This window comes from Brassica napus, chromosome A7, assembly GCF_020379485.1.
Source record: "Brassica napus cultivar Da-Ae chromosome A7, Da-Ae, whole genome shotgun sequence".
Classification (NCBI taxonomy): Eukaryota; Viridiplantae; Streptophyta; class Magnoliopsida; order Brassicales; family Brassicaceae; genus Brassica; species Brassica napus.
Genome location: NC_063440.1, coordinates 255,567 through 274,714, shown reverse-complemented (window position 1 = coordinate 274,714; position 19,148 = coordinate 255,567). Strand labels below are relative to the sequence as shown.

The 19,148-nt window shown below is 40.4% G+C and overlaps 3 protein-coding genes and 1 pseudogene across 3 annotated transcripts; 1 reads left to right on the top strand and 3 right to left on the bottom strand.

Moving 5' to 3' along the window:
• Positions 1-34: 34 nt before the first annotated feature.
• Positions 35-4,062, bottom strand: LOC106357574 (receptor-like serine/threonine-protein kinase ALE2). The gene is made up of 8 exons (XM_013797256.3): positions 3,575-4,062; positions 3,055-3,150; positions 2,855-2,968; positions 2,383-2,751; positions 2,047-2,307; positions 1,549-1,938; positions 1,212-1,437; positions 35-1,105 (listed from the first exon to the last, which is right to left on the bottom strand). Exons 1-8 carry the CDS (start codon positions 3,645-3,647, stop codon positions 412-414), a joined length of 2,223 nt encoding a protein of 740 aa, XP_013652710.2. The 5' UTR covers positions 3,648-4,062; the 3' UTR covers positions 35-411.
• A 426-nt stretch (positions 4,063-4,488) lies between these two features.
• Positions 4,489-6,819, bottom strand: LOC106357572 (CREB-regulated transcription coactivator 1). The gene is made up of 3 exons (XM_013797255.3): positions 6,084-6,819; positions 5,609-5,695; positions 4,489-5,529 (listed from the first exon to the last, which is right to left on the bottom strand). The coding sequence occupies exons 1-3, from the start codon at positions 6,399-6,401 to the stop codon at positions 4,597-4,599; spliced, it is 1,338 nt and encodes a 445-aa protein (XP_013652709.1). The 5' UTR covers positions 6,402-6,819; the 3' UTR covers positions 4,489-4,596.
• Positions 6,820-8,253: 1,434 nt separating this feature from the next.
• On the top strand, positions 8,254-13,748 carry LOC106354911 (annotated as a pseudogene).
• A 674-nt stretch (positions 13,749-14,422) lies between these two features.
• Positions 14,423-17,106, bottom strand: LOC106357571 (WD repeat-containing protein 70). The gene is made up of 8 exons (XM_013797254.3): positions 16,537-17,106; positions 16,260-16,472; positions 15,985-16,185; positions 15,818-15,925; positions 15,551-15,688; positions 15,222-15,473; positions 14,827-15,147; positions 14,423-14,742 (listed from the first exon to the last, which is right to left on the bottom strand). The coding sequence occupies exons 1-8, from the start codon at positions 17,002-17,004 to the stop codon at positions 14,566-14,568; spliced, it is 1,878 nt and encodes a 625-aa protein (XP_013652708.1). The 5' UTR covers positions 17,005-17,106; the 3' UTR covers positions 14,423-14,565.
• Between the last annotated feature and the right edge of the window lie 2,042 nt (positions 17,107-19,148).

The following is a 19,148-nucleotide window of genomic DNA, read 5'->3' as shown; positions in this document are numbered from 1 at the left end:
TGAGCAAGGCTTGGCATCTGTTCTTTGATCAAAATACACAACAAAATCCATATAAACTAAAATTAAACTTTCAAATGTTAATAAAAACAAAAAAAGGCTTACACTAACTTCACTAAAAAAACAATAAGAAGATGTTTTTGTAGGGGAAGAAGAAAATAGAGAAATAGATACAGACGTCCTTCAACATACAAAACAAACCAACCTCTCTGTGCTGTTGCTTTTGCATCCTTGCAAAAACAAACAATTAAATCTATTTGCTTAAGATGTGAAAAGTGAAAAAACAAAAAAAGAAACTTCTAACCGGAATGTCTTTACCCAGCCTGATGAACCGAACCAAACTGGATTAGACCAAACCTAACCAAGCAGCTCAAGAGTTGTGAGCCCTTTTTTTCACTGTACATTTCAGGTTTCTTAGAACCAGTCGCCATTCCCGGACCAGAGATGTCTAGATGATGATGGTCCACCATGTTCGCTCATGCTTCCTCTCAATCTGAAAAAGTTTCTTCTAGTTCGAACTGGCCTTAACGGACCTGACCTGTTTGGTAGATACAGGCCTCCTTCTCTAGGAATGCTAGAGACAGAGTGAGGCCGGTTCTCCATCTCCTCAAGCGGTCCTGAGCTATAATCCATGGTTATAAACGTAGACGCTTGACCATACCTTAACCGAGGTGTCAAGTTCCACCAGCTGCTATCCGAGAAAGCCAGATCGCCTGCAGATTCCGGTACTGATGACTCCTTCTGGCTGCAATAGTCCCCACAGGTCTCATCTGCATCGTTGTATATAAGTTTCAGTGCCTGCACCACTTCACCCATGAACGGTCTGTGTGAGACCTCTTGGTGGACGCACATGGAGGCTATCGCAGCCACTTTCGCCATGTCATCAAAGTCGTAGGTTCCAGCCAATCTGGGGTCCACCAGTTGCTCCAGCCCCTCTCTGTTTGCTAGTAAAGGTCTCGCCCACGTCACAAGGTTTTCTTCTCCTGAAGGTTGAGACATGTCTACCGGTTTTCTTCCGGTGAGAAGCTCGAGTAGAACCACACCGTAACTATAGACATCGCTTTTCACAAGGAGATGCCCTGTCATTGCATACTCAGGGGCCACATACCTGCAATTATAACCAATGTAAGCTCAAGCTTAATCAGAGTATCTGTATACATCAAATAAGCACGAGATCAGGTATCCACAGCAAGACAAGTAGCAAGAAGCTATACCCAAAGGTCCCCATGACACGAGTGGAAATATGTTCACTTCCTTCGGTTGCTTCTCTGGCCAGTCCAAAGTCTGAGACCTTTGGTGTAAAGTCATCTTCTAAGAGAACATTGCTGGCCTTGAAATCCCTGTGGATTACTCGGGGATTCGAATCCTCATGGAGATAGGCCAGTCCTCTCGCTGCTCCGAGTGCAATCTTCAACCGTGCATCCCAGTCAAGCGTTCCTTCTGTTTTTTAAACACCAGGAAAACCAGGCTTTAAAAGGTGATACAACGACAAGTGACAGATGTAGTTGGGAAATATGGTTACTAAAAAGTGCAGAGGATAGAGAATGTCACCGTGTAAGTGGGACTCAACACTTCCATTGTGGACGAGCTCGTATATCAAGCAACGTGTACGGCCTTCAATGCATATTCCAATCAGCTTCACAAGATTGCGGTGGTGCAAACGGCTTAGCATTTCAACTTCTGCAATAAATTCACGGTCTCGATTCTGATTGTCCCTAGTTAGCAGTTTAACTGCAATCTCGGTTCCATCTTCCATGCTGCCATGATAAACACGACCAAACCCTCCCTCTCCCAAAACCCTCTTGGCACTGAATTTATCAGTTGCCTTATGGAGCTCGGAAAGTGTAAAGGTCTTCACGGATAAAGCACATGTAGCCATCGACGACATCAATGAATCTGATCCCGAGCTTCTGGCGCTACTGGAAAACATAGATCTAGCACCTGCAAGGTGTGCAAACATTCAGAAACAGATTCATGCAGGTAGTTCACCCTGTCGTATAAAGCTACAAGAGCAAGTAGCTATTACAAAGTCAAGAGGGAGAAATTTACCAAGCCTTTTGTTCATCGATGGAGGCAATCCAGGACCGACAGCAGTCGATGACTTCCCAACTTTATTCCATTTCCTGACTATAAATATAGCTCCAGCCAAAATAAGAGTGAGCACGAAACCTGACAAGACAATGATTGCAATCGTTCTGAAACCTATTCCCTGGCTTTTGTTGGCAACGTTTGCAGTGACTGGAAGCCCATCAGTACTTGCAGTTGGAACACCCTCCACAATGTCTCCATATGGTGAAGAAGAAGGAATACCTGAAGCCGAAGTTGATAAGTTCAAACAGAATGGAAAACAAAAGAAAAGGTAGATTACAAAGGAAATCAGTTCACCTGGATAACTTATGTGTGTAACCTCATAAACACCAAAAACAGACTCATTTAGAGGCACTTTCTTGTGCCGGAACCTTTGATAGATAAGGGTGGCCGTAGTATTGTCGAATTTTTCCCCAAGTGGAACAAGGTTAAAATCCACCACAGTTTTTCCTTGGTTTTCACTGTCGGCACTGGCACCCATAATTTTCACTTGGCTTTGTTCCAAGTATGTTCCAGCAGCAACCTCAATTTCTAACTCGCTGGTCACGGGGAAAATAGAAAAAGGAGCGACACTTAGAAGAAGCTGAACTTTCATGGGGAAGACACAACCACAAGGTGAACCAAAGGGAGTTGAAGTAAGAGGCTCCACGCATGTCTGCTGACAATCTATCAAAAAGAAAAGATAGAAGAAACACACATAATGGAGTAATTAGTACTTATTTATCTATCGATTGAAGTCAAAGCAATAAACAAGTAGCAAAATGATTACCATTTGAGGGAGGTGGAGCTGCAGTAACGTTGGGTCTTAAATGCCAACGACGATGCTGGTGATGATGAGCGATGTGTCTTGGTGTTGGAATGTGACTTGGGTTGGGGGAAAAAGCTGAAAATAGAAAGAAAAAAAACATTGAGTAATTGCACTAGAACACTTGTCCAACTACGTGGCTAAAAAGGGATTCCCTTGCTGACCTGGTGAAGATGCAGGAGGATAAAGATGAGGATGAAAGAAATGCATTTGATGAGATTTTGACCGGGTAAACGGAAAGCTCATAGGAAAGAGCCTAGCTGCAAGTGATAGAGGGAGCTGATAAGTCATCCACATTCAATTGTATTTCTATATATAATACATGTCAGTCAAGCCTACGTTAAATACTACATACATTGTTTGGCAAGAGAATGTTTTCAAGAGATACTCAGAAGAGAGAAAGTAAGGTCTATCTATCTGAGTGAGTGGTGGCAAATAAGGCAGAAAAGGTGTGAAGTAATCGTCAGTATTACGCTTCACAATCACAAGATTCAAAACTTAATGAAACCTTTTGCTTAGTTTATACATACAGTAATAATAAAGGTAGCTCCTAAAATATATCTAAATATAGCTCATCTTGAGCTGTCAAGAGCAAGAAAAAAAACTTAGCTATCCTTTCTCAATCGCTTCCTAAATTCTGTTGAAAGGGGAAAAAGATGGGCTGTATACTAAACTAGTTCATACCAAAGCAGACGGGAAAGGAGGCGAGAGAATGAAGGAGGAGAAGTAGCAGCACAAGCATCGCATAGTTCCGCATCTTTTATAGATACTCTGAAACCACTATTCGTCAGCGGCGGAAACACCTAACGTTCCGCATCTTTACCTCCGAAGAACCAAAACGAAGCCAGAGACGACTAACCATAAACTTCCTCAAAGCTTCACAGACATTGATTTCTTCCCCCAACACAAAACCCTAGGTTCCAGAGAGGTTTAACGCGATTTTCACAGATCCACGAAATGCGGGTGGAGATCTACTACACACAGTGGGAAGCAGAGTCGAACGTTGAGAACTAGGTTTGTGAAAGAGAGAACGAACGAGAGCGAGCTTCTCCGGCGAAGGTATCAGAGAGAGAGAGAGAGAGAGAGTAAAGTAATTTCGAAGCGAAGAGAGAGAGAGGGAGAGAGACTTTAATGCTGGATGGTGGGGAGAAGGGGGGCGTAGGGTAGTGTGTTGCCGTAGTGAGACTGCTTTCGGAGAAAGGCTCAACAAAACAAAAAAAAAAAAAAAGCGATTAGCAACACACAAACGCGCTCTCTCACGCGCGTGTTCTCTATGCTCCTCGAAACGACAAAACTCGTGGCCGTTTGCCACCGTCACATCCACAAAACCGTTTCTTTTTTGGGCGTTTCCCACTCCGACCTTTAATGGGCTCATTATTGATCCATGGGCCTTACTTGAATTTTGCCAATCCGGTTTATTGATTGTAACCGAAACTTAAATTTTGTACGAAACCGATTAAACCGACCAAAACCAAATCCAATTTAACCTCTATTCTATTCGAGAGGGGAACCTCATCTATGAACTCAACACCTCAGCCGTCGTCCTCTCTTGCACAATTTCTACCTGGCCAGACATCTTCTTTGTGACACAGTTAAAATAATAACAGCTAATAAATTTATATACACAATAATGATTCAAGTAATCTAAGCTCCCTCTACAATTCATACAATCCTCTAAGCTTCTTTTACAAAACTATAGTACTGTTTCAGTCATTCAAGAAGTTCTCAAAATCGAATGTCAACGGACTGACATTGTCTTCACCTACCGGTTCAGGCAACGGGCTAACCAGGCCGACTTGGTTAGAGCTGTCCATAAGCCAGCTCTCAACTTCCGACAGTTTGGTCTGCAAGACGTTGTTATCATTGCTTCCCGGTGGTTGCTGTTGAACTGTCTGTGCTTGCAAACCACCAGTGGTAAGAGGAGGTTCAGGTGGCGCGAACAGACCTGCATTTGCCTGAAACTGACCGACACTTTTGCTCTGGACTGAATGTTGAGTGTAAAGATTGCTCTGAGACCCGGTCACCGCTGCACGATAATCAGGGACATTGAGTTGACGACTGCGTTGTTGTTGTTGTTGAGCGTACATTTCTGCGGTTATGGTTGGTGGTGCCACTACGGAAGGGATATGGTGGGTGGATTGTGAGACTTTACCATTGGTATGTAGACCCACCCTGACGCTGTTACCACTATACCGAGTTCCTGACGAGGCCATCCGGGACCTCAAGTTAGCACCACTATAAGAACTTCTATCCTTTCGGATGATGTTGCTGCGACCACCGATCAATGACTGCAACCCATGATTGTGTGGACTTCTCTGCCTGGCGCTGACGTTTGAGAGGTTCGCAGCAACACGGCTGGATGATGAGCAAGGCCGGATCCCGATCATGCTCCCTGGCAAAGGGTTTTGGGACAGCCTGATGATATTTGGAATAGGAGACGGTGGAATCTGGCGGGTCACAGTTGGTGAAGCTGGTAGGGGTTTTGGAGACGGTTCGGTGGGCATAGTTCCTGTCCTGAAGAACTCTCGTTGATTCCTCCAGATCTTTTCTTTGTCATTAGCATGACAATGGTCTATGCTGGAGACAGCGATACACCAGTATGCACATGGAGCAGGGATGTCACAGACATAACAGTGACACTTCAAAGCAAAAAAAAAAAGAGGATTAGCCGGGGAAAGAAAGCTCAGTGGAGAATAAGAGAAACTTTGAGATGGTTACCATGTCGCAGTATTTCTCATGTGATGTTGAGTTGAAAAAGTACTTAGCACAGGAATGTCTGGGATGAGGGAAGTCTCTACAGGCTATCTACAAAACAAATGATTATGGCTTTTGATATTAGTATAGAACACACACCTGCATAAAGATGGAACACAACAACAACAACAAAAAAAACAGTAGAATGATTAATATGCAGTTAACACAAAAGAGTTCAACCAAGTCTGATAGGCTAAACAAGAGCATTCCAATACCCCAAGACAGGTCCAGAAACAAATGGCTTCAAAAAAATTCAAAGCGTGAAGATTCTCAATCATTGAATCCCAAACAGATTAACAGAAAAGGAACACAAATTTTCACACAAGACCATCGAGACAATAGTTACCGCAAGAACTAATCTGTAGAGAATCGTTAACAAGACTCTGTCTTTTAGGACGAAAGAGAAGCAAGAAATAGAGGTGGGATTCGAATTCAATACCTCACCCTTTTGACCCACTACAAGCACCTCATCGTCGTCATCATCATCATCCTTGGCTAATTTATCATCAGTATCAGTCTTGGTTGTCTTGTCGGGATCACCATCCAGAATCACACAATCGTCGTCATCGTCCTCCAAAGCTTTAGGCTTGCGATACAGAGAATCAACGCTGCCTTTCATCTCAGAGAGCACCTCGACTACATCGGTGCTGTCCGAAGACAGATCGTTAAGCCAATCGAAGTCTTCGTCGACACGCGTATCCACCTCCTCCTCCTCGTCTGAACTAACATCCACAACTTCGTGATTTCCCGAACCCATCACCCTATTTTTCCGAATGAAATCGAGACCCACAAGGCATTTAAGGAGGTCACCAGATTTTCAGAAATTTGGAGCTAGTAAATGAAAGGGCTTGAGAGCCGAAATTGAGTGAGGTGAGGTGACAACTCCTTCCTCAATCTCTCTCTCAACCGACTGGATCAACAATAGGTAGGTCTAGATTGACTCGTAGGTGAATTAAAAAGCATCGAGGGTAAAAATAATGCCTTTATCTGGGCCTGGCCCAACACGCTTTTTTTACTCCTCCTGGTAAGTCCAGCCCAAACTATGGAACTCATTAGGTAGGATGGAGTTTGTTTCACTCGACTGTTGTTATTATCTCATCACCTTCTTTTCCATTATTATCGAGTCATTGCTTCCAATGTAAGTATGTGGCGACCTCGAGCTTAGTAATTTAATGTATATGAAAAAAATATACATACTCCTTTATTTGTAAAAATACACAATTTCCAAAGGCAAAAAAGTAGTGGTGGTGGTGGTGGGCAAAGAGCATGTGCGACCTCGGGCTCGTCTTCACGGTTTAAATAATTAATGCTTCACCACCTTCCGCGTAATAAGCACCGTTTAGCGCGTTACTGCACGTTCCTCTCTCAGGTTTGCATGTTTTACTTCTACATGAAGATATGGGATTATACGTCTACAAATCTACAATTTATGATGAACATAATAAAGTGTGGATGGTTATTAGGTTATATATATGATCTATCGATCATTCTTAAATTAGTGGTTATTGTATATTGTCAAACACATATACAACAGGAACAAAAATGCAAAAGCATATTTTATAAGTTTTATAAAAGTTTCCAACTTCTTTTATTTATGAGTAATGCAATCAAACTAAAATCAAAAAAGAAATATATAAAAGACAAATATCAAAATTAAAAAGTTTTGAAATTGATTTACTCCTTTCAATTTGGGTTATATCCAAATTTACACCATGTTAAATTTTTAGCACACTGCTTGTGTTTAGTTTACTGTACTCAAAAGTTCTGAAAACATAAGATTGGTTAAACATAAGTTTCAAGTTTCATGCTTTTTCCTATCCAAGTCAAAGCGAAATTCGTAAGAGTCAAATCCAACGGCTGAGATCGAAGGAAGACTGTGGCGCGTGAGAGAGACATCTGAACCAATATATTCTCAACACAACCGTTTGGTTCGGTAAAGCGCGTTCAAAGTCAATTCAACTTTCCAACGTTGTTTATAAGCTATACCACCTTCAACTTTTATGTTTTCATTAATTGGTGAACAAGTTTTTATTATTTCAGTTTTGTCCAAAACTTATATACATCATCGCTTAGATAATGATATTTTGGGAATTTAATTTATTATTGAACTTGTAAGATTGCATTTGGGTCAGATTTTGCATAATTAAGTGTTTTGGGTGGTATGCTCATAACATGAAGCCACGTTTTATAGTAGAACAACTAAAGGGGGCAAAATAACGTGAGGGAGTAAAAATGAAAAATGAAATAAAGAAAAGAAAAGATGATGTTGTTCATCTCTCCTGGTATCAAGTATAACCTCCCCTTTTACGTAAAATTCTATTTTTAGCCACAAACTTTTATTTACCTCCTGTCTCTTTCGCCTTCCACTCACACAAAAAGGAAGAAAGATTCATTTCTTCTTTTTTTTTGGTGTGTGTTTTGTTAGATAATCTCTTTTTTTTCTCTCTCTAATTAATCCTCACGCCTCGCATTAATTTCGTTCCCTCCATAAATCATTATCCAACCTTCCGTTACAAAGTTTTCTTCTTTTTTGGCTTTTTATGTTTGAATTTTCATCATAAAAAAAAAAAAGAAAGTCCCCAGGATCATTGATGTTACTGAAGGTTAATTTCCTGAATCGATTCCCTTCGTTGATGTAAACATATTGACTCGGGGGGTTTAATAGCTGGAACCTTGAATGATTCGTACATAGTCCTCGTTATCCCTTTCGATTTCAACTAATTTGGTAATTTAGGGTTTTCGTTATAAAATAGAAATAAAATAAAAACAGGCGGCTTTTGAGATCGTTAGATTCTTCAAGTTCCATTAGAAATTTGAAGTGTTTTTCTTTGTTTTTTTGGGGTCAAGTTCATCATCATCATCATCTTTGTGTTATTGCTAATATTCTCCTCTTTGATGGATGTTGATGTTATTATTTTTATTTTTAGCAGAAGTTTGGGGGTTATTGATTCTGCTGATGTTGTTTGAGCAGCATAAAGCTGGGTTTTAAATAGGGATGGATAGGCAGGGAGACATGTTAGCAATTCATCGTGGAGATGGGAATAGAGATGACTTTTTAAGATACCCCAAGAAGATGGATGTGGAAGATGAATATAAAACTGAGGCCTTTAGGGATGGTGATGAGCAGCAGAATAATTTGGTGGTGGAAAGAGATGGTCTTCAAACCAAGGATGGAGAAAATGATGAACAACAAATTACATGTGAGAAAAATGATTGCTCTTCTCCCAAAGTGGATGCGTTGGAAGATTTGAAAGCTAGCTGTGAGGAAGAAGTTGGGTTTTGCTCACCTGAGAGCGTTAACAGAGAAGATGAAGATGAGCCTTTGGAAAGTGTAAATAGGGATGAAGAAGAACAAACTGTCTTGGAAAGAGATGCAAAGGTACTCGGTTTTGTATCAAGGGATAATAAAGAATCTGCTTCAGATTCATCACCGGATACAAAAGTGTCAAATGGTCATTTTGATGTGGTTGGAACTGAAGAAGATACAGGAACTAGTAACAGATGCGGAAATGGAGATGGGAACAGGGTTTTTGGAAAGGATGGTGAAGATAACCCGCAAGTTGATAACTCAGTTATTAGAAAGATGGAAATGATAGAAGTTACAGGAGAGCAAGACTCTCCTGAGGCAGTTAAATCAGCTGGAGAGACATCTCAAAACGTATACTTCAATGGACCAGTGTTACCACAGTCACCATCACAAGGACATAGGCGCGCCCAGAGTGAGATAGGGACTCCAGGACACAGGCGCACAAACAGTTTCCAGAAACTGAAAACACAGATGCAGAAGGCTTGGCGTGGGGTCAGCAATCTGCGTGATGATAATCGGCCCACTTTCAACCCTGAGGTCTTAGCTAACCAAAAAAGACAGTGGTACCAGCTCCACTCCTCAAAAGCTCTTCTGGTATTTAATCTCTCTTTCTAGGCTCTTCTATCAAAACCTTTGAAACTATTTATCCGACTAATGTTTTTAAAAAATTTGATAAACGCGCTAGGACCAAACAAAGTATAAGGAGCCAACCTCGCTGTTTGAACATTTTATCATTGTGGGGCTTCATCCTGAAACTGATTTGAAGCCAGTTGAGGAGGCTTTCCGTAGAAGGAAAAAGTGGGAGACGGAGATGTCAAGGTATGAAGTGGCAGACTACAGAATACTCCGTCACCGTGGGCCTCAGTTTCCAGTACTGCAGCCACAGGTTTGTGATTATTTTCCGTTCTAAGCATTCTTATGGCATTTACATAGTTTCTTTCTTTTCTATGTCAACTTTTATTTTCATGTACAGATACTTTTTAAATACCCTCCTGGGAAGAAGGTGGCGATGCGTCCAAAAGATCTAGCAGCTTTCTGCTTTCCTGGTGGCGTCAAGGTATAATACTTTATGATCCGTGTCTCTTTATATTTGTTTAATGACTGTGTACTTTGGTATATATTACCAGTTATGAGCCGTCTCACTTACTTGGAAAATTTACCGAGAATTGATTCTGTAACTTTATGCAACAACTGAGACTTAAAAACTTTTTCCTTTACAGGCACTGACTGTTGGAGAGGTCCCCGTCTCTCAGTGATCTAAATGAGCTTGTGTATGGACAGGTCTGAAAATTGATCTTAGTAAAGTTTCTCTCTGAGCTTCTGTAGTTCATCTATGAAAGTTAGAGTAGATCATGATAATTTGAGTTTACTGCAGGAACATTTAGGCACAGATGACTCATCGTTCATATTTTCGTTCAAGGTAGTCTATCTTTTCGTCATGCCCCTGGACAGTTGAAGTGTCAGACATCCACTAGCCATGTAAAAACTTACATGAGTTTCTCAAAATTCTCTTTGTCAGGTAGCAGATGATGCGACATTATATGGTGTTTGTTTACATGTCTCGGAGATTGTTCAGAGGCCCCCTGGTGTTTTAAGCACTGCGTCACCCTTGCATCCATCTGGAGGAGGCAGTCGTTTTTTGGTTTCTGCACCTCGATGCTATTGCTTGCTGACCAGAGTTCCTTTTTTTGAGCTACACTTTGAGATGTTAAACAGGTACAAAAGATGCCCCTATTACTCCTAGTAGTGGCTATTCCTTGCAATGATTTAGAGATCCAAGAACTTGAAAACTGATGGCGTTTTACTTGTTGATGCAGTATGATTGCACAAGAGCGTCTCAAACGGATAACTGAATTTGTTAGTGAGATGTCTCTTGCCGCTGCATGCCATAGTCCATCAGTTTCCAGAATGAATAGCTGTGTTTCTTCACCTCGTAGCAACCCTGCTGATTGGATGGCTTCTGCAATACCTGTGGATGGAGTCATGGCACTCACGGCCGCTGCTGCAGGCTTGATATCTGATAGTGACATTGCGAGCTTTGCAGAACCGCAGTCTCCAGATAGTGTTGTCGCCAGTGATACTTCAGATGCAAGTCAGATCAAGGAAATAGAAAGAGATGGGAGAAAAGTTTTCCATTGTTACGATGATAATTCTTCTGAAGTATTTGAGAACCACTTGGGTACACCCGACAGAACGTCCCAAAGCTTTGAGAACGGCCACGCTTCTCCAGAGGTTACATGTACAGATCCTAGGATCCAACCGATAGAGCGTTACGAAAGCTGTGAGTCCGTGTTCAGGTAAGTTTAACACAATTGTTATCCATCAAATCTGATCTAACCACTTATCTTAAATTATTGTTATGATTCAGTTCTTTACCAGTAAAATTTCAGATTTGCCTTTTTATATATGGCAGTTCAGCTAGAAGTGTGTTGTCAGATGAGGTTGATGAAATATCCAACAGCGAAAATGATTTCGGAGATGATTTAGTTCTGGAATGGGCTAAGGTAAGGAGTGGGTTAACCATTTAGTTGCTCTACTTATCTCAGTGTTCATTGTTCTCATATACAACTGTTATATGGTATGTCATGACCTTGATAGGAACATAACAATGATGCGTTACAATTAATCTGCGGCTACCATTCACTGGCAATTCCTTCCCGTGGAAGTGAAGTGGTGTTCCAGCCGCTGGAACATTTACAATCCATTGCGTATACAAGACCTCCTGTTTCAGCTCTAGGATTGTCAGAAGAATTTGTCTACTCTTCTGATTCTTCCGAGGTATACCTTTATATCAAGTCTTGCCTCTAATTTGTAATCTCATCTCATTTAAATTTGCCAAAGATAAATGCGAGGTTGGCAGCTGCCGAGGAGGCTATGGGTCTCTCAATGTGGACAACGGCAACAGTTTGTCGTATTCTCTCTCTTGAAACTGTACGCCCTCTTCCCACCTTCCTTTCTTTTCTTTTGATGGCTTAGTGTCGACTCTGGAACCAACATGTCGTTAAAATCCTATTCATTGTTGCGTTGGACTCTTCTTTGGGCCTTGAGTTAATGTTATCATAAGTAACAAAGTATCTTTTTCCTTCCAGATTTTGTCACTCCTTGCTGGAGTTTTGTTAGAAAAGCAAATTGTGGTAATCTGCCCAAATCTGGTTAGTTAAATCTGTCTTCTAATCGTTTATTCATATTCAGCTCCTTGGGGAAATTTAAACGGACTAACAGACGACTAATGCAGGGTGTTTTGTCAGCAATAGTACTGTCTCTTGTCCCAATGATTCGACCGTTTCAGTGGCAGAGTTTATTGCTTCCGGTAAGTATCACATCACTAATGGACCAATCAAAATGGGAGTTTCCATGTCGTAACTTCTCTCTGTTGCCTTCAGGTTCTTCCCGGGAGGATGTTTGATTTCCTCGAGGCACCCGTTCCGTTCCTTGTAAGTTTAATTTTTTTCATATGAAGTAACTCATGACGTGTCTTTACTAGCTAGATGATTACTTATTCTGGGGAGTTGAATGTTCATCAGTCTAGTGGATGTTATTGGATTGTAATTCATGAACTTTATGTTTCTTGTTGCTCAAACTGTCTGCGTTTTCGCCACTTGGCAGGTCGGTATACACAGTAAGCCTACTGATTGGAAGGTGAAGACGTCTAACCTTATTCTAGTTAACATCATCAACAATCAGGTTTCATGGCCTTCTCATGAAAGTCTCTTATTCTTTCTTTCTGTCAAATATCAAGGTGGCATGTAACGTTAAGTGTGTTTCTTCAGGTGAAAATATGTAACATGCCAGCATTGCCTCAGCGGAGAGAACTCATGGCTCAGTTGACTCCAATCCATGCCACACTGGCTCATCATAGCTCGACTGCTAGAAAACACCCCGTTTATAAATGCAATCAAGTACAAGTAAGTAGAGACGTTACCAATGCATGGGCCTATACTTTGTATTACTTGAACCCTGGATTCATATGAGTGAATGTTCTGCAGGCGGAAGCTGCCACTAAATTCTTGGGAGTGATGAGAGATTACATGGAGTCTCTTTGCTCAGATTTACACTCTCACACCATAACAAGTGTTCAATCCAATAGCGACAGGGTACTTTCTTATATAGCGACTATCCTCAAAGCATAACAAGAGCTACTTCCACTCTTATCTCTCAGTAACTATATCTAAATCTTTTTCTCCTCAGGTTTCTCTACTTCTAAAGGACAGTTTTATCGATTCCTTTTCTGGTAGAGACAGACCCTTCATTAAGGTACAAAATTCTAGTCCTGTTGTTGGCTTGAGTTTCCGAATCCAGAGCTTACAAGTTTTGTTGTGGATTTTGTAGTTATTTGTAGACACACAGCTGTTTAGCGTTCTATCAGACTCACGGCTATCGAGCTTCGAGAACGGGGGTCTCTAAAGCTCACTTTGTCATCAACTTATACAATACAAACTGAAGAAACCAACCAAAGTCAAATCATATGAAGAAGCAAATGAGGGTACCTTTAACCACCCTTTTACACTCAGAAGACTCCACATGTGATGTATACAAATGTCTTAACTCAGATTTTACTGCAGTAGAAAAAGGTAAGAAAACAATAAAAGAAAAAGAACAGAGACATGCTTATCGTGTCTGGTCCTTGTATCATTAAGAAGCTAAACTTGTTTCTTACTCTTGTAAATTAATCAACGCTCAATAGGAGCTTGTTGTTTGACAAAAGTTGTACATAACACTTGAAACCGCTTTTGCTTATTTCAAGTGTTTGATTTGATTTTTCATAATAATCTCACAAGAGAAAAAAATGTTGTGCTCTTTTGCTTGGTATATAGACATGATATGGTTTGGATCAGGCTTGGGCAAAAAAAAAACCAGGAACAGAAGAACTGAATCGGAATGGAACCGAGATACCTGAAACCGGACCAAAACTCTCAAATATCCAAATGGTTTCTATATTTCTATATCCGAAATAATACTCGAATATATAAGAATATTAATTATATATACATATAACATAACTAAATATATATTTATAATTTAAAAATCTATTAAAAGTATCAAAAAATATTTGAAAATAATTAAATGTATCCGAACTATCCGAAAATATCCAAAACTATCCAAAAGTATCCAGATAGTGTTATCCGAAATATCTAACGTAATCCAAAATATCCAAAAAGTTTTTTTATCTAAATCATCTTAATTAACTCATATTTTATCCAAAATAACCAATATTTTACCCAAATTATCCAAAGTAGAACCAAATGAGAATTGCATTTTTTCTGGATATTTTCTTGTTCTTAGTTTTACTATCAGAACCGAAACTATCCGAACCGAAAGTAAATCAGATAGTAAATAGATCCCTTAACCCTTTACCAGAACTACCCAAACCGATTTCCAAAATGCCCAAGCCTAGTTTGGATTATGGATGTAGTTTCGTTTCTAATATTGGTCTTTGCAACATTTAGATCCAGTTGTGTGAATGCAACTAATTTCAAATGAAATTGATTTTTGAACTTTAAAACACCGAAAATGCAACTCCCGGGGTTATTCTAAAGTGCCATGACATGATCTTTTTGACAACGTACATGTTCATTATACATCATACAAGTGAGGTATCTTGGAAGCATTCTAGTTATTTTTTGGCATCACCTTCTTCTTCATCATCCGATTTAGCAAAGATGGTCTCAGGTTGGGTCTGAGAGTAAGCAGGTGCAATAAACTTGGGATCATTCACAGCAACCTCTGCGTATTTCAATATTGCTTCTCTTGGATCTTCGTCCATCCATGTTTCTTTTATCATCCCACCTTGCTGCAAACACACAAACACAAAAGAGTTTCAATGTATTACAATCACTAGTCAGAAAACTCGAGGAAGATACCACAGAGCCTTTACCTTGAGAAGATACTGCGTTAATAAGCCGCTACCAGTGGTCCCAACCCTTCCACCATGACCAGGACCAGTCATGGGAAGCTCAGGCTTATGGGCTTTAAGAGGATCCTTCAAAGTCTTCTCCCTTTGTCGTTTACGGCTTGGTGCGTCTCTGAACAACGGTAATGCATGAGGGTTGTGTATTACTGGTTCTGGTTGGTAATCGTCTACAGATTTCTTCCTTGGTGCACGTGCAACGCACACACATGCACCTCTCTCGCTCCGAGTTGGGTCGTAAAGAATGTGAGTTCCTCCTTGGCTTTTGTCTCCAGATGTTGCAAATATCTACACACAATATAAGCCTCTCTTAATGTAATGTCGAAAGACAATCTCAGAGGAACATTGTTGTTGTTGTTTACCTGATTCAACCTCGGGTGCCAAGCGCATTGCACCACGCTGGAAGTTGGAGATATTCCGACTTTTTGAACAATCTCGAGTTTGGTCCGGTCGTAAAAGCAGAGCAAGCCTCCTGTTGTACTGTCCTTCTCAACGGATGTTCCAGTCAGGATGATTTGTTCATCTGGACTAAAGGCAACGTTGGTTTGAGGATAAAAATTAGGGAGACCGTCAAAAGCCTTTAGGGCTTCTTTCATCTGCCGTAAGTCCCACACCTGATGAAGAAATAGTTCAGTTGTCGTATAGCTCTACGCAAAGTGGTCATAAAAGAGGACATGGTTTAGGGGTTTACCTTTAGAGAACCATCAAAACTTCTTGACAAGAGAATTCTCCCATCGCTAGAGAACTTAACAGAGGTAATATCATCAGTGTGGGCTTTCCCAACATATATATCTGGTCTGCTTCCCCATCCCGGCTTGAGACTCCAAATCTGGATCAATAAACAACAAAACGACCATTCATCCATGGAAATTACAATCATAATATTATAAGTTTGTTAAACTTGATCAAACACATCAGGGAATCTTGAAAAAGAGAGAGATAAGAAGATAGCCATTACCTGAATAGATCCATCTCCAATGCCACCAGCGATACGCTTTCCTTCACGATCCCAAGCACAAGTCGTAACTGGAATCCTCCCCGGTCTAGCAAGCTTGGGCTTAATAACCTGTCCAAGAAATTGATATCACTTGCATGTAACAATCAAACAAAGATATTCATCGTTACCTGTGTTTGGCTTAGGAAGTTATTAACATCCCAAATACGCAAAGACCCGTCTTCAGAAGAAGTCAGAATGGTTTCCTTATTCTTGGGATGCCATTCTCCGTAAGTCAAGCCGCAAATGTGGCCCTTAGTGTTCTTAAGATCACGGATGTACATATCCCCTTTCATGAACTCACCAAGGGTAAGACCATCACGATCATAAATCTGAAAATTCAGAAAATTGCAAACGAATGTGAGCACCTTTTATTGAATAAAGAAACACACACACAAACACACACCTTAGCTTGGGCAGAGCCAGTGACGCATAGAAACTGACCAGAAGTGGGACTCCAGCTCAAGCTGCGAACTTGGTGACCTTCGGATGGTTCAATCTGCCTGAAAGACTGTAGTCTGGAGTTCATCCCTTGGAAATCATACATACGAACAGTGTAGTCAAAGCTGCCAGAGAGAACCCTAGCTCCGGCGTTATCAACAGCCAGACACGAAACAATCTGTTCCACCAGAAAAGATTCAATTTTCAATATTCCAAAAGTAATTATTAGATTTGTTGAGTACCTTAGTATGTCCCTTGAGCTGAATCTCGTTGCTCAAAGGGATCTTGTACCGATTCTCCTCATCGTCGTCGTCGTCAACATCATCTTCATCTGAATCTACATCTGGCGGTGGCGGGGGACCGATCATATCATCAGAATCATTACCGTCCCTTGTAGGGGGCGGCGGTGGTGGTCCCACCATAACTCCGTCATCCTCTACGGATACATCATCCTCGGAAGGAGAGAGACTAGATTTAGCACCGCCGGTGCTATTAGGGTTGCGTTTGGGACGGCGAACAGATTGGATCCAGGAATTAGAAGAGGAAGACAGAGACGGAAAGCCGGAACTAGGTTTGGAGTCCGACGAAGCTCCGGCGTCAGCGCGGCGAGTAGCGCTGTGGATGGATTCGGAGGGCGGCGAAACAATGGAAGTCTTGCCGAAAGAAAGAGGGAAGTGAGCACGCATAGCTTCCAATTCATCATCCTCCATGGCTAATCACGATGACCTAGCCCCGCCGTGGACATTCCCGTTTGCGACGGTTATATAAATTACCCAACCTCGATTTATAAGGCCTTCATAATATCCCACTTCGGCCCATTTCACTATGCAAGTCCCAATGTTGTCCTTTTTTTAACCTTTTTTCATTCTCCATAAAAAGGAAATAACTTAAAAAGGAAAGTTTATTTTTTTTTTTTAAGTTTGAAATTGAAAATCAAATCAATCAAAGAAATAAAAAAAAGGAAAGTTCAAAGTAAATGCAATTCGAATTTAAAACAATTTTTTTTAATGATGATTGACAATTAAAAATGAATACAAACTGATGAGAAAAATAAAAATAAATGCAACACTAATCAAGCTAATCAATCTAGACAGACTAAGCAATTAACAATCAAATTTAATGCAAATTGAAAATCGACCTCCCAAATAAGGAAATCTGGTCGATCAATCACACAAACAGATTGACAACTCCTTATGCCACACGACAATGATCTAGCAAGATCTAAGATGAATGTGTCGAGAACAATGAAGAACAACAAGAACACTAAGAACAATATATTTTTTTTTGCGTTTTCTAATGCAAATGGATGAACACAAAAACGATATGCAAGAAGTTTAATGACAAGATATAACCGCATAATCATGAGCCTTAAGCTCTGATACCAAATGTTGCAGGCTGGGATTCCGATTACACGGACGTCATGACTGAGGTTTGGTTTGGATCGGACTGGACAGACGGACAGACGATCGGCTATGCGGCTGCGATGGAAGAATGGATCGGCCGATTTGTACCTGAGACAAATGAAAAACCTTTTTATGAGTTCTTATGGTTTAAATATGAAGAACATAAAGTAAACTAAATGAGAAATGATAAACTGAAGCATATATGATTTTTATGGATTTTTATGATTCAAACTAAATGATATGCAAAATGAAAACAAATCAAATAAGAAGGATGACGGATGGATCCTTGTTGCTGGACGTGTCTCTCTCAACAAGAACAGTGGATGGAGAATGGATTGAGGATGGAATCCGGCTTGCTGGATGTGTGTCTCTCTCAAGCAGAATCGATGGATGGAATAGAGTGAGGAATCGCCACAAGTTTGGTGATGAAAACTTGATAAGATTCAAGGCTCTTTCTAGCTGGCTTCACATGCAAAACTAGAGAGAAAATGGTTTGTTTGCTGGGGCAAACTGACTCATATATTTCATAAGCTAAAAAAATACAAGGCTGCTTATAGTGGGGATTAAATATCCGGCAGCTATGCTCTTCTAGGGGACTTTGAATCAAGAACAACTTGGACTCTCTTGGACTCTAAATTGACAAGGCCAAACAAGATGGGCCGTCACTCTTGGACACTAAGGCAAAGGCTAAGAAAGGTCTTGAATTATTGGACTCAAATAAAATAAAAGAACTAAGAATTTGCTCATAAGTTTTTTGCAATTATAATAAAGAAAACCAGCACAAACCAAAAACGATAAACCAGTTAGAAATCATAAATGTAATTGTACTTGCTTATCTTAAATGGAATGGGGCGGATTACTCAGAACCCGCTTGGATTGGGAAGGAGTCTGAACCGAGATCACATGTGGAAATGATTAGGCCGGTTCGGTTATGGTCGAATGACCTGAATTGAATTGGACCGGCTTGATCTTGAACCTCTATTGGACCGGCTTGATCTTGAATCTTCAATTGGACCATCTCTTCAATCAGGAACTGGTTCTGTCCGGTTTGTCCGTCTTGATCTAGGATTTGTTGGACGGCTTTGGAGAAACCTTCTCTTATGGCCTTGGCTCCACTTCGGGTAGACGGACCATGTCTAACTATGGGAACCACTACTTGTATGGCCTCATCATATATGAACTTTTCTTTCAATATATAGTAAAGATTTTGTGTTTAAAGACAGAGAAATATAAACTTTTTCTTTATTGAATAATTTAACTCTTTGAGATTGTAGATCAAATATGTTTGGAGATCGTAGATCTACTTCTCAGTGCCGTGCTTAGGGTAAATGGAGAAAATGGGGCATTTTTCTATGTATTTTGCAAATATTATAATATAATTTTGAAATGAGAAAAAAATCAAAAACAAAATAAAAATATGTCTTTATTATTTTTATTAAACTCTTTCACTT